General features: G+C 40.4%; 1 protein-coding gene across 1 annotated transcript in view; it reads left to right on the plus strand.

Moving 5' to 3' along the window:
• The window catches only part of KIF6 (kinesin family member 6), a 363,044-nt gene that overhangs the window by 120,514 nt on the left and 227,192 nt on the right, over window positions 1-15,338 (plus strand). The window contains exons 7-9 of the mRNA XM_057698188.1: window positions 4,926-5,132; window positions 13,857-14,000; window positions 14,949-15,035. Of these exons, the coding sequence (XP_057554171.1) occupies window positions 4,926-5,132; window positions 13,857-14,000; window positions 14,949-15,035 (438 nt within the window). The remainder of the gene's footprint in view (window positions 1-4,925; window positions 5,133-13,856; window positions 14,001-14,948; window positions 15,036-15,338) is intronic.

Below are 15,338 nucleotides of genomic sequence, written 5' to 3' on the forward strand. Positions count from 1 at the left end.
TGGTTTATCACTTTGTGTGCTATTTATTGGCAATGGTAGATTTAGATGGCTCAGATTCCAGTTTCCTCTGCTGTGGTTAGGCTACATTTGAAAGAATAAATTCAGTTCAGAGTGTCAGAGTGCCATACTTTAAAAAGAGTTTAATAAACAGTTGTATAAGACACAGTTGTAGGAACTGGAAATATTAGTCCTAGGGAGCATGCTAATTTAATTCAGGGATTTAAGTGGGATTGATATAATCAAATATGTGTTTTTAAATTATTACTCTGTCTGCAAGGTGGAGAACAGTTGGAGGAGACAAGAAAAAATATGGGGAGACTAGTAAAGAAAGAATGTAGCAACCCAGGTGAGAGGTAAAGGATATTTGGAGATGGAGAGAAGCGAACGGAGCTAAATGCAACAGGACAGACTGGACACAGAGTGAGGGAAAGTGATGAGGTTGTTCGGGGTAACATTAAGTACAAGAATGCCGGCAGGGCATTTTAGTGACAATTATCAGCCCAGCTCTTGGACATTCTTTCTAATCTGGGGTACAGAGAAATTGTGGTTGGAAATGAGGATATGGGAGGCATCTGAACAGAGTGAGCATCAACAGTAAGACATTTTTATGACCTTTTAACAGTTCATGGACCACTTTAACACTTCAATCAGTAATTCGTATAACTCTTTGCAGTGAAGCAAGTCTTATTATGGCATTTCAAAGGCATGAAAAACCAAAAGTACTTTATGTAAATTTGCTTAAGATTTCAACAGTAGTAAGTGATAGAACCAGGGCTTGAAGAAACCAGGTCAATCCGATACCCAATTCTAAGATTTTTGGGTGTGTGATTTTTAACCACACCACCAGTGCCAATCCAATGAGAATCAGAGCCATGGAAGAGTTCCCCAGGAGTAGGAAATATGATGACCATAGCTTGGGACATGCTTATTTTAGGGACTGTAGAACAAAGAGTCCAATAAAGTAAAAGGAGACAGAGCAAGCAGTTAGAGAAAGTACCAGGAGAGTGTTTGACTCTAGAAACCTGGGAATAGAAGGAGGGTGGAGAGCTTGCATAATGAGGGAATGGGTAGCATTTGTAGCTTTTACCTAAAAGATCAGGATTCTCAGTGCTGAAAACAGATCACTTTCTTTCCTGAACATTTACCTTTTTGTCATTGTTCACTCGCATTTCACACATTTTGTCATTAGCTCCTGAAATAGGTTATAAATGCCTTGAGGGCAAGGTCCAGACCTTCTTTTCCTTCTTGTCTGTATACTGCCTAACACGGGGCTGTATACACAGCCTGATATGAAATGTGAAAGCTCTCTGCATGCAGATGATTAATCATCACTAGAATTTTTCCAAAGGCACTGTCTCTAATGCCAAGAGCACATTTGTTTAAAATGTGTGCTTAAATTTGAATGAATCTGCCTAAATGGTGCCATCTGTTCTTAGGCAGTTTCAGAAATGTTTTAATACAATTTTACCTTTAAAAGGACAAATGCAGGGGCATGCCTAAGAGACATAAAGATGTCCTTAAATAAACACAGAGCAGACACTGCCACATTCAATCACACTTAAACAGCTACACATAAAGAATGTTTTCTGAGGTTTAAGAAAATTTTAGCTAAGAGGACACCAACTACTACTTCATGCAGAAAATATTTATGAGAAGTTACAAAACTGTAGGCATAGACTCCTACACATATTACTGCATTTTAATTACAGACTACAGAAATACAATTTAACTTGATGTACCCTTTGCAATGGGTTCACTCTTCCACTGTTTGCTAATGGTCCACATTTTACTGTGATTTCAGTGCGTCAATTTAGAAGCTGAAGACAGCTGTTGGGGATAGTCTCTATGTTAGTCATTTATATCGATTGTCATTTGACTTTTGTCACAGTGCTGTAGGATTTATTGTTGTGAGAATATAACAGTGAAATGAAACCCATGTTTAAGTTCTGCAAATAACTTGCAGTCACTTCCAGAACACCTCAACTTAGGTTCTAAATTTGAGTTTGCGGTTTTACATGCACGGTTATTTGCTGATCCACTTTAGCACGCGAAATCACACACTGGCTAGATTCGGCTATAGTTATTGTGGCAACGAGTAATGGGTCAGATTTTAAGCCTGTTTAATTCCCTAGCTACGTCATCATCACCAGAACTATGCCAGTGTTTTGACATCTGTGTATTTTGCTACTTGGTGTAAATCAATGATGGTATATATCAAGAATTTATATTTATAGAAAGAATTTCTGGTTGAAATAGCATCCAAATATATTACTGTATCTGAATACATGTGTATCTATATGGAAATTCTTTCGTTAAGTCCTGTTTTGCAAAGGTGGAGATCTGAATGTGTTGACTCATATAAACATTCTTTTAGAATATTTTTAGATAATTTTTATTTTAGATATTTTTAGATATCTGATATCTGTTTACTTCTGATAATTTTTAAACAAAAGAAATAGGACATTTCAGATAAAGTTAAAGTCTCCTTGTTGGCCTTTCACTTCCATCCCTCACAAAGGCAACCACTATCATTAATTTGCTATATCCTCCAGCCTTTTTTGTACACTTTTAATGACAAGTTATAGCACCATGAAATAATATTTTTAGATAATATTGCCTTCTTAATTATCTAAGTTCTATCATCGTATTTGTATCATTCTTTAACTTACCATTTTTCCCCAGCATCCTGTTTTAGAAATCTATGTAAGTCTATACAAAAGTTGCTCCGTTTTAATTTTCTGTTGTTTGAATTATCCCAGTTTATTCCTCTTTCCCACCACAGATGTCCGTTTAGGTTGTACATCATGCACCAACTTCTTGGTACCCCAGGCAGTGTTGCAGCAAATGTCCACCCATCTCTCTGCCTCTGTCTCTCTCTCTCTCCCCATAATGTACCTGGCCCAGGTTTCTCTCTAGGAAATATATCTAGTAGTCAGTGTATTGGTGGCCCGTGGGTCATAGGGAATTCTCTCAAAAAAGATTCTTGATTTACATTCCTACCAGCAGTATATAAAAGTTCCTGCTTCCTTATATCCTTAAAAACACTTGTTTTGGTAGACTTTATTTTAAAAATTTTTTGCCAGTCTGAGCAAGGTGAATTAACTAATTTATTGTTGGGTTTTAATTATTTGTCTTGACTATTGGTAAGCTTGAGCATTTTTTTTCAAAGACTTGTTGACCATTTTCAGGTTTCTTCTTTCTGGGATGCCTGTTCGTATCCTTTGCTCATTTTTTTCTGAGTTGTTTGTCTTTTTCTTATTGATTTGTGGGGGTTCTTTATTTCAAATATTAATCTTTTGTCAGCCACATATATATTGCAATTATTATCTCCCAGTCTTTTAACTTTGTGGTAGATCTCATCACACAGAAGTTCTTTAATTTTGGATTATTTGGTCAAATATTTCAAATCCATTCATTTCTGTGTTTTATGTCTTATCATAGATTATCCATTACATGCCTTGGGTTGATTACAATATGCTTCTATATTTTATTAATGTTAAAGTTATATTATTTTACACATAAGTCTTTAATACATTCTGGAATTTGTTTGTGTGAGAAGGCAATCTATATTTACATTTTCAAGATGGATAGCCCGTTATTCCAGCACCATTTGTTTTTTTTCTTTTTTCTTTTTTTTTATAGCATTTTATTTATTTATTTAATTTTTTTTGAGGTACACCAAGTTCAATCATCTGTATTTATACACATATCCCCGTATTCCCTCCCTCCCTTGACTCCCCCCTTTCTCTACTGTGGTGTGATGTCACCCATACCTTATACAGAGTTCCTTAAATGAACACAGCATATTTCACTGATCTAGTTATCTATTCCTGCACCAGTCCCACACTTTTAATTACTATGGTGTTATGATTATTCCTTGATATATAGCTAGACAAGACCCCTTTCCTTATTATTCCTTCACCAAATTGTTTTTAACTTTTCAATATTTGTTCTTTCACCTGATTTTTAGAATTAATTTGCTTTGTTCTGCAAATAAAACCAGCATCATTTGTATTTCAGTTGCATTGAATATATAGGTTAATATAGAGATTAATTTTGAATTTCCTCATCCATGAAATGGTATGTTAATATCTGGCACACCATTTATTCAGATTTTCACTTTGCATTCTTTAATATTATTTTATCATTTTTCCTCCAAATTATACATCTTTTATAAGATTAATCTCTTATTATCTCATCATCTTTGCTGCTATTATGAATAAGGTTATAGTTCCTGATTAATTGTTGCTGGATTATTAGAACTGTATTGATTTCTCATATTGATCTTGCATCCAGCAACCCTGCTAATCTTTTTTAGTCCTTAACAGTTTATTTGTAGACATTCTTGCATTCATTATGTAAACCACAATATTTTCTGTATATAATGACACTTTAATTTCTTCTTTTTCTATCGCTATGCCTCATATTTTTTTCTTGCTTATTTCCTTGACTGGAAACCCCAGTTCAGTGTTGGGTAGCAGCAGTGATGTTGGGTATCCTTCTATGTGGATTGTGTTTATGATTGTGTAATGCATTCTCTCCATGAACCCATCCATTCTCACCTCTTTTACCATGAAATTCACACTGAACATTTTCAATATGGCTAGCCAAAGTTAAGATATGGAATGTGGTCATGTAATGAAATAAAGTTATTGTATTGGTTAAGAGGACCCCAGTTTTACCTCATTCACGCTCTTTTCTCATTTTCTGAATGATCCCAGCCACATCTGTTATTAGCCGTTCTAGAGGTAATACATTGACAATAATTCATGTTAAGGATCTCAGCTGCAAGTGTTTTCACTCCATTTGAAAGTGTTCATGAGAAATGAAGTCTTTTCACTGGAAATATAAATTCATATCTGTTGATATTCTTCAGAAATTCCCACTGTTCACATTACTTTTGTTTTACAATTTATTTTTTATAGACTCCTATGAACCAAGCTTCGACCCGTTCCCACTGCATTTTCACCATTCACTTATCAAGCAAGGAACCGGGATCCGCAACTGTGTGCCATGCCAAGCTGCATCTGGTTGACCTGGCTGGTTCAGAGAGAGTTGCAAAGACTGGAGTCGGGGGCCAGCTTCTAACAGAGGCCAAGTATATCAACTTGTCGCTACATTACTTAGAACAGGTAAATGGATAGAGTGGGATGTACCTATATCTACCATTTTTTGACCACATATTTCACATCATGCATTCTCCTAGTATTTTTGTCTTGTCTTGTTTTGTTTCTCTTCTTTTACTGTGGCAAAATATATATAAGGTGAATTTTACCATTTAACTAATTTGTAAGTGTACAATTCAGTGGCATTAATTACATTCGAAATGTTGTGCAAGCATCACCACCATCCATTTCCAGAACTTCTCATAATCCCAAACAGAAACTCTGTACCCATTAAACAGCAACTCGCAGTCTCATTATACTCCCAGCCCCCGGTCACCTCTCTTCTACTTTCTGTCCCTATGAATTTGCCTATTCTAGATATTCATATAAGTGGAAATATACAATATTTGTCCTTTTGTGTCTGACTTCTTTCACACAGCATAATCTCAAGGTCCATCCGTGTTTTAGCACGTATCAGAATTTCCTTCCTTTTTAAAGCTGAATAATATCTCCTTGTGTGTGTGTAGATGTAAATGCAGATATATAGTGTTTTGTATATCCATTCATCTGTTGATGGACACAACTTGTTTCCAGCTTTTGGCAGTTGTGAATAATGCTGCTGTAAACATTGGTGTGGCTACTAGACTTCTGTATAAACCATTCCATTAAACCTCACAACAGCTCTGCCCCGTAGGTATTAGTTACTACCCCCATCTTACAGTTTTTATAGCTCAGGTCTTCCCAAGGCCTTCACGATATTATGCAGCTAGTGGTGGGATGAGGATTTGAACCTCAAATTGCTTGGCTCCAAAGCCTATGCTTTTTTTCACTATGCCTTATTGTTTTTAATTGTAAAATTCATAGTGGGTGTGAACATAAGTTAGAAACTGCCTCCGTGGCCTACTTGTTTCAGGCTTGTAAATTAGCTATGAGACCATAATGTGTAGGTGACCAGTATCTTTTCCATTTGTAGTGACTTCATCTATTTGGTGATTCTGAGCCTGTGATGCTTCTCTTTGCCCTAGCTTTCCTCCCTGTCCCCACTCCAAGTTTACTACAGTCCATCCCAGTGCATGCTCAAATTTCAATTTCTGAATTTTATTCTGAGGGCAGAGAAAGCTCATCTGAATTTTGGTAAATAAGTCTTCTGGAAAAAAAAATTCTCCTCTCTAAAAGGAGTGAGTTGAATTAAATGATTTCTCAAGTTCCTTTCAGCTCTGTGAGTACAAATGTTGTGAGCTGAATGTTAAAGATGGCAACCAATTCTAAAAGACAGAGAGAGAGAAACATGATCAAAAACCGGAGTGGAGAGGGCCAGGGGATACTGGCGAGACAGAAGGGTTTGTTAATGAATGTTGGAGACTGAAAGCTTTGAGGAAAAACCTACTTTTTTAAAGCTGCCTAATGAACCCTTTTGAGAACGATGTTGTCCTGACGTTAAATGCTTTCCAATGGTCAAGTTGGCTGGAAAAGCAGATTGAGAGAAACCTGAGGGTTTCTCTGTGAACAGGGCACACACAATTAGGCTCTGACCAAATGAATGCCAGTAATGCAGTAACCAGAGACTAAGGCCTGCGTGGTGCTCAGATCCCTTTAGTGATCCTGACAACAGTCAGCATTCCTGAACTGCTTCTTGCTCAGGTATTACAGACTACTTTTACTTAACAGATCTTCTTGCTTTATAGGACATTTATATAACATTGACATGAAAACATAATGGACTGTATTCAAAGCGATTTATTTCCAAATATACCTACTTGTTTCAGGTGTTAGCACTGTCTTTTAATTCTCATTATATCCATTCATTCATACGAAATTATGTTTATATTTGTTAGTGGAATCAGAATTTCCACCAATTGTAATCACTCAAGAAAAACATTCTGCTCCCAATCCTTTCTTTTTCTTCATTCTGCACAACCTTTGCAAGCTGTTACTTTTCAGTGAAACTATTCCTCTCCCTACATTTCTTCTCTTCAAAATTCTGGGAACATCAGCCTGATGTGAGCAGTCTTGGTGGCTGTGCGGCACTTAATTTTCTACATAGCGGGTTTGTTTATTTAACCGATACTTATAAGGAGCAGTAATGTGCTGAGGACTGCGCTAGGCCCTGGAGCACAGCGCTGAACGAAACAGAAACAGGCCTTGCCCCAAAGGTCTCATGGTCCACTGGAGGGGGACATGCATTGAATAAGTACTCGTTCAGTACGTGGTTGTAATCCCAGTGGGAGCCTGCAGAGCAAGTCCAAGGGGCGAGGAGAACAGGGGGATGGGACTTAGACTAGGAGGGTAGAGTAAATGAAAGTTCTCTCGGGACTAACGTTAAGCAGAGATCTGAGGAATGAGTAGGAGTGAGCCCGGCCAGGATGGGGTCAGGGCATATCAGGCAGGGGGACCTGGGAGCCTGTCAGCCCTTAGCTCCATCTGGGGATTGATTCACCCAGGGTTGCAGTGACATTCACATGTCGTTGACCTGTGGCTCTCTGAATGTAACTTATCTGTTTCATAGACACCCGCTGCATCACTGCAGCCGTTAGCTCTTTACACTGATGTGCAAGGGTCTTCATGGAGGTTATAACATGAAATAATGGAGGGAGGAGGAGAAGGAGGAGATCAGTATGAGAGGAAAGAAGAACATAAACATGGCAAACTGCAGTGTGTGGATGTGCGTGTGTGGGGTTGAGTAAAGCTAGGAGCTGCTGCTAGAAAGTCAGTGGACAGTAGAGAAATATTGGAATTTTACACAGAAAGACGTAAGTGAGAGGGAACCAAAGAGTACCTAGGAAGGAGAATAATAAAAAGGGTGAGCAGATACTATAGATGGAATTACAGAATTCAAGGACTTCTATAAACCAATTTGCTTTATGAAGTACTTTATTATGGGCCTCGGAGACTGGAAGTATAAGACAGTTTAGTTTAATTCGCTTCATTCACTCATTCGCTCATTCATTCAACAAATTGTGACTGAGTGTCCGCTGGTGCTATGACTTACATCAGGCCATGGGGATCGATGTGTAATGGAGAAATAGCCTGTGCTACCATGTCATTCGGTGAAAGAGCAAAGTATACAAACAAATACTTAGAATGCAGTAAGATAAATGCTGTAATAGAAACTCACGTAGGTGTCGGTAATATATGCAAACTGAGACATCTTTTCTGTCTCTGTTTGAATATATAAGATGGAGATGGACTAGGAAAAGACAGTTTGGTAGCCTTTCTTACAGGAATTAGCCCGTGTTGGTTATAGAAATCCCATGCAAATTGTAACTGCCCCCTGGCCATAATTGTGAGACCTCACACCTGCTCGCAGGGCATAGCTGTTCTGAGTTGAACTGCGCTCAGAAGTAAATAAATTTCTATTTGCCAGAGTGCTGTTGGTTTTGGAGTTTTCCTTGTGTATGTAGTACTTTTTTCAAAAAAGTCTCCTCAAAAACATTTTAAGCCACAATAACAGGGTGCATGTTGGCGCTTGACACCGAGTTCGTGGAGGAAAAGGAAGGGGCCGTGCATACCTGTTCCCACCATAAGCCTTACCAAGTGCTCCGCAGGTGATCCTGGGTCTCCTCAGCCCAAACGTCAAGTGAGAGACCACTGGGCACAGAGAGTGTTCGCTCTCTCTCCTTCTACGTAAATCAGTCTCGGCCAGTTATCCAACACGAGTGGGACTTTCCACTTGGCTTCCACTGAGTGTATTGTGTCCAGGAGAAAACACTGGTGGTGCAGTGCTAGTGTGACTCTCCAAATTTTTGTCAGTTCTCAGGGGATAATCTTCCACGGACATCTGAGTTCTTTCAAAGAAATTCGCTTTAATGCATGAAATAGTAAACCAAATTATTGATTTCAGGCATCGTTTCTAGGTACGTGGAGAGACCATTAAGTATGATGTGGGGTTCCACTCTTTGTTGCTTAAAGAATGTCTTCAGGAACATGTTATTGTATTTATACATGAAATCCAAAATGGATTTTTAAAATTCAGGCTGTACGAGCACCTCCTCACCCTGTGCCATTCAGATCATGTGGTTCCTGCCCAGTTTAGAGAACCCAAAGCAGCCCCACCAAGAATAATTTACTTCCGCCTCTCTCTCAGATACTGGCCGTTTCCGAGTCACTCTGAAGATCCGTTTCTGTCCAAAGGGTCTGGGCTTATTATGGTATTCCTAAAGTCCTTTAGAGCTGGGAGGGTACCTGCTCAGGGCCCTCATATAAAGAAATGGCCTAGGACTGGGTTTCTTCTGCTACAAATCTCCGAAGGGATCGTAAAGAACATGGCCTGAAGCCCCCTCCAAACAGGGAGTGCTTTTTGTTTTACTAACAACTATCCAAGAAACTCTATTGATCTTTAAATCATTTCTGTGAGATAGGCAGGCATTTTAATCCCACTTTTACAGGTGGGGAGACTGAGGCTCATAAATATAAGAGACTGGCCTAAGATCATATAAGTGGGGCAGCTGGATTCTAAGTCCTGGGTTCTTTGTTTTCTCATGCACTGCCTTCATTTCCTCCATTTTTTAAAGACCGTATTTTCTAATCCATAATCCTGGTTTGAATTTTAATTCTTCTCTTTAACAATTTTAGAACCCTTTCTGGAAAGGACATTGGGATTGCCACTACAGCATTCACTCCAGGGGTAGCAGCCAGAAGCTCATCCCAGCTCCAGGAGCAGACCCGACTGCTCTACGCCAATTAGAGCCAGTCTTTCTTCTGGCTATAGCGATTGGTTCAGAGACGGCTCGTGACCCAAGTTGGTCCCTAGTGAATCTCAGGACTCATGTTTAATGATGAGAGGACTTTCTCATGTCAGTCATGATTAAGGAAGTATGTAACATCGGGGCATTTGGTAGCCATCTATGGCCACGAGGAGAGGCAGACTTTTGCCACATGGAGATAGAGCAGAGGTATGGCAGAAACTAAATCCTTGACTAAAAGGTCCCTGACCTTTTAGGTCATTTCTGACCTAAAGCATTTCCTATTATAGTTACATGAGCCAATAAATTTCCCTATGATTAAAGCCAGTTTGGGTTACATATTTTGTTAGTACAACTAAAAGCAAGGTAACTAACACACCATTTAATTTAATATCAGAAGGAAGCTTAATAAGCATATTCTCCTCTATGTCATCTAAGTTGTCAATAAAACTGTTAAAAAGACAGCAATATTGTTTCCTAGGGCAGGAAAAAATAGTGACATTTGTTTTATGAAAGAACTTGAAAGTACTTAGAAAATTGTTAGGTCTTTAATTATGATTTATGAACAATAATGCCACCCTCTCTGCATATCTGTCAGAGCAGCCCCTGTTTGGTCTGGTATTTGGTATTTGGGCCTTCCTTCCCTGTTTCAGATATGTGTCCTCTTGGCTCTTAGGGTCTGGAGTTCTGCTCAGCACCCCATGCTACCACCTTGCCACTCAGACTTGGGTCCACTGTATTTCTCACTTTCTTTCCAATTACATTGAAACTTAGTTCTCCCAAATATCATTCACTTCTAACGCCCCTCCCACTGCCTTCCTAGGTAAAACTAATTAATCCACTCATCCATTCATTCATATTCATTTAACAAAAAGTGTTGAGCATATGTTGATGAGTCAGATTTCTTAGTTGCAAACTGGGAAATTCACTCTAGCTAATTTAAGCAGCACAGAGTTTATTAAACATAAAGAATCTCAAGAAAAATTAGAAAACTGGGCTTGGGTACTACCCAGCTGGGAGCAGAGCAACCAAGAGACACTTCTAACCACACCACTGAACTGCTCTGTAAAACACTGCTGTTATCCCTACTTGGCACTTAGGACATTGAGTCCTAGATTCCAGAAACTTCCCTGTAGCTGCCTAACAAGAACCACATGCCTTTGCCACACCACTCTCCTACAAATGTGGTCTTCCTCCTTACGGCCACCACCTCTTATTACTTACCTCCAAATCCCACACAGGGTGTCTGCTTGACAGAGCTAGGTCTCATGCAAACCATGAGCTGTAAGAGAGGCTAGGAAATGTAATTTTTTAGGAAGCAGAATAAAATGGATGCTGTCATCAGAGCTGAGGGAGACAACTTAGTTTCTGTCACATGTGCTGGGTGCTGGGTGCTGTTCTTGGCATGGCGATGGAGCCACCAACAAGCGAAAGTCCTTTTTTCCTGCCTTGTGGAGCAGAAACTCTAGTAGAGAAGCAGATAACAAACAAGTGAATAAATAAAATTTCCAATAGTGGTAAGTACCAGAAGAAAAATAAAATAGAGTAAAAGCCTGGATATCGGGGTGTTACTTTTGATAGGGGATTCAGGGAAAGCCCTTGTGAGGAAATAAAACTTGAGCAAAGATTTGATTGATGAGAAGCAGGAAGCTGTAAGCAAATCTGGGGCAAGAGCATCCCAGGTAAAAGAAATAATGTCAAAGGCTCTGACCTGGGGTGAAGACAGGCATGGTGAAGCAACAGCGAGGCCAGTGTGGGCCAGGAAAGCACCATTGGAGATGAGGTCGGATAGGTAGACAGGAACCCGATCACACAGGGGTTGGGTCATTATACCAAGTGCAACAGGAGGTTGTAAGCAGGACAATGATTTGATGTTACTTACATTTTTATAAATATTTCTCTGGCTGCTATGCAGAGAGGAGACCATGGGAGGGCAAAAGGAGAAGCAAGGAGACTGATTCAGAGCCTTGAGCGGTTGTCCAAGGAAGGGACAATGGTAGCTTGAACTGGAGTGATGGCAAAAGAGGTGGGAAAAAGTGGTCCGATTCTGGGTATGTTTTGTAGGTAAACCTAGTAGAAATTGGATGTTAGAGGTGAGGGGAATTCAAGAATGATGCCTAGGGCTTTGGACTGAGCCACTAGGTGAATGGTGGTACCATCAATAATGATGGGTAAAGCCTGAGAAAGAATCAGCCTTGGGGGGTAGAGGGGAGAGAATGTCAGAAACAGACATCCGGGGGGGAGATGCAGAATTGCCACAAGGATAGTAGCTCAGGGAAGAGGTTGAAGCTGATGCTATAAATTGAGGAGACATCATGATATGAATGTATTTAAAGCCGGGGGATTGGATGAGATTACACAGGGAGAGAGTGTAGATAAGAAAGAGAAGAGGATCCAGGACTGAGCCTTGGAGCACTTCAATATATAATTTGGGAAGAAGAAAAGGAAGCATGCATTATCTAGTTTTTAAGAAAAGATAAAAATCAGAAAAGTGCGATGTCCTGATTACCAAGTGAATGAAGTGTTTCCTAAAGGAGGCAGTGAATACCTATGTTGATGCCTCACTCAAATCAGAGGCCTAGTAAGATAGCAGTCAGTGCTTTTGGTTCAGTGGGGCTGCTGATGACCTTGGCAAGAGCCATCTTAGTTTAGTACTGTCATGGTCTTGCCGGAAGGGAGTGATCCAGGTGAGAGAAATTAATGCAAAGAGAGGGGTTAATTGTAGGAGCAAAGTAGGTGAGAGAAGAGGGAGGGGACGGAGGGCTGGACTTGGGCAGGAGCAGGACAGTAACAGCAGGGAGAGTGGAACATGTGGGGGATTTAGGAATGGGGCAGGTAGGCTGCTTACACCTAGAAGGGCATGTGGCCATCAGCTGAGACTGAAGGCGGGGAGAGGAGGCTGGGTAGATGTCTGAAACAAAACGGTAAGGTGCGAAGGCCCGTTTCTGGGAGTGGAAAAGTGGTTTTTGAGAGAATCTCACAGGATTTCTGGTTTATAGTAAAACCTTTGGTCATTAGTTTAAAGCAAGACTAGTGGTATTGTTACATGATTTTGCAAAAAACGGTCTTCAAAAACAATACTCCCATTTATTTTGTAAACTAAAGGAGTAGAAAAAGTTCTGATGATGGGAATTACACATCTGGGAGGAGGGAAGACTAGAACAATGGCAGGTGCTGGCAGTTTTTAGGAGCCAAGGCCTTGTGATACCCCTAAAGTCACACATCACATCTGTGGCTGACTTATTCCTGTTGCTTTGCAGTGGGTGTCCCGGCACTGGATTCATCTTCCCCAGAAACCCCTGAACCCCTGGGGGCTCCTCTTGGGGACAGCCCACAGCAGCCTTTCATTCACCTCCCATCCATCCATCTGCTATCTTCCTATTAAGTACCTAGGACACTCCTGAGGAGCAAGATGAGCAGGCTCTAATTGAACCAAGGTGTACTTCCTCCATCACTTACACTGAAAGCAAACACATAGACAGCACTGATTATGGGCTGTTTTACTCAAACTAATTTGTATATTTTAAGTCTTCTAATCATCCCAGCTACTCATAGGTAGATACTATCTTTTCCATGTTTTACAGATGAGGAGACTGAGGCAGAGATGGTGAGTGGCATGCCCTGGTATGGCTAGAATCTGGACCTGGACAGTCTGGTGCCAGAATCTGGGGTCTGTTGTGTCTTGTGAGTTTCATTTACTGTTCTGCCTCTTTTACCTCGAAGCTGAGGCATACAGACCAATTTTGGTAGGATTTTTAAAATCTGGCATGATTTACTCTTGAGTTTTTATGTAAATTTCCCAGTGACTGAAAACAGAGTAATAATGTATCCAATTCCATACAAGTTATATCATCTGTCCAGAAATTACAGGTTCATCATGGTATGTTTTTGCTACATTCGCTTCATCCCATCTTCACTGTTACTGTACTGAATATTTTAAGTTGTTTATTCTGACCCCAAGTTTTGGGGGTCACTGCATTTTTTATCCTTATTGCCGTCGCAGCTCAGTTGTTTGTCGGGTGTGCATTTTCTGCTAGGTTAACGCTCTTCTTTTTCTCCCTCACCACAGGTCATCATTGCCCTCTCAGAAAAGCACCGCTCACACATCCCGTATCGGAACTCCATGATGACCAGTGTCCTGAGAGACAGCCTGGGAGGGAACTGTATGACGACCATGATTGCCACGCTTTCTTTAGAGAAGAGGAATATCGACGTATGTTGCTGCTTCTTTCTGGAGGTCTCAGTCTGAGCTTTTATTGCTAGTTTGTGAGATGGAGTTGCAGGTCCAGGGGGGGTTCCCATCGTTTCAGCTGGGCTAGGGTATGCCTTCAGAGGTAAAGGCCCGCCAGGGTTCACAGCTGTCGGTTATTTGCCAGCACTGTAGTTCCCCCATTTGAGAAAGGACTTCACATAACACTGGATGGTTCACAGAAAACCTCATACACAAGCTTTAGAAGACCTGCTGTTGGATTATTTACCTCGGCCAGAGACATGAGGGAGGAGGCCCATCAGCTTCTGCTGATCCGTTTGGCTCCTGATTGCTTAGCTGCCTTGGTGACATCTCCGAGATGTGTCTCTAGACATGTCCCTGGGCACAGCACCCAGGACGCCTTGGCAGGGGCTGGCTGCCAAATGGCTGTCCCGGGTTGCTTTAGAGCCAGCTGATGCTCCAAGCATTTTGGTTTAGTGTTTGGGATTCAGACTTTCTCTAAAAGAGGAAAACAGAAAGTGGCAGAGTACCTCCCCAAACAAGGCCAAGCCCCAATGATGCCTTGAAAAGTAAGATGCCTTGAAAAGCCTCTCTTTTTGGCCTGTTACAAATATTTATCTTGTACCCTTTGATGCTTATGAATTTTGGTACCTGCTGTGATTCTGGTTTATATATATGGTTCTGGTTTGACAAATCAGTAGTCGAAAAGCACTTACCAATTGCCACTTAGGACCTCAGGATCTTCCGCACTCTGGGCATTGGTCATTTTAGTAAGCCCAAACAAAATTTTAATGAAAAATAATGTTCTAGGGCAAAGCTTCCTAATTTAGAAGCATGTTTCCCTGTTGTGTTTTATGCACATAACTCTAGGTGTACATGTTTTTCCTGTGGACAGAAATTGTTATCTCTCTCTATGCCGTAACACTTTAAGGACTTATCTTGCTTTCTTAGGAATCTATATCTACCTGCAGATTTGCACAACGAGTGGCACTCATAAAGAATGAAGCTGTTCTTAATGAAGAAATCGATCCCAGATTGGTAAGCACCTTTTAACTATGTTAAAAAAAAATCAAAGTGTATCAAAGATTAGCTAAAGCTTGGGGGGCACTCATTCCCCATAATGTTCTAAATACTGGAAATGTATAAAACCATTTAATTCTCACAACGACCTCATGAATAGATGCCATCTCTTCCTCTACGTTACAGATGACAAAACTGAAGTGCAGAAATACTTAGCGATTTGACGTGTCGCGGTACTAATAGGTAGCAGAGCAGGACCCAGACACAGACAGTCAGACTCCAGGGCCTGTGCTCTTACCTACCCCCCTCACCCCTTTACTC

Source organism: Hippopotamus amphibius, chromosome 11, assembly GCF_030028045.1.
Source record: "Hippopotamus amphibius kiboko isolate mHipAmp2 chromosome 11, mHipAmp2.hap2, whole genome shotgun sequence".
Lineage (NCBI taxonomy): Eukaryota > Metazoa > Chordata > Mammalia > Artiodactyla > Hippopotamidae > Hippopotamus > Hippopotamus amphibius.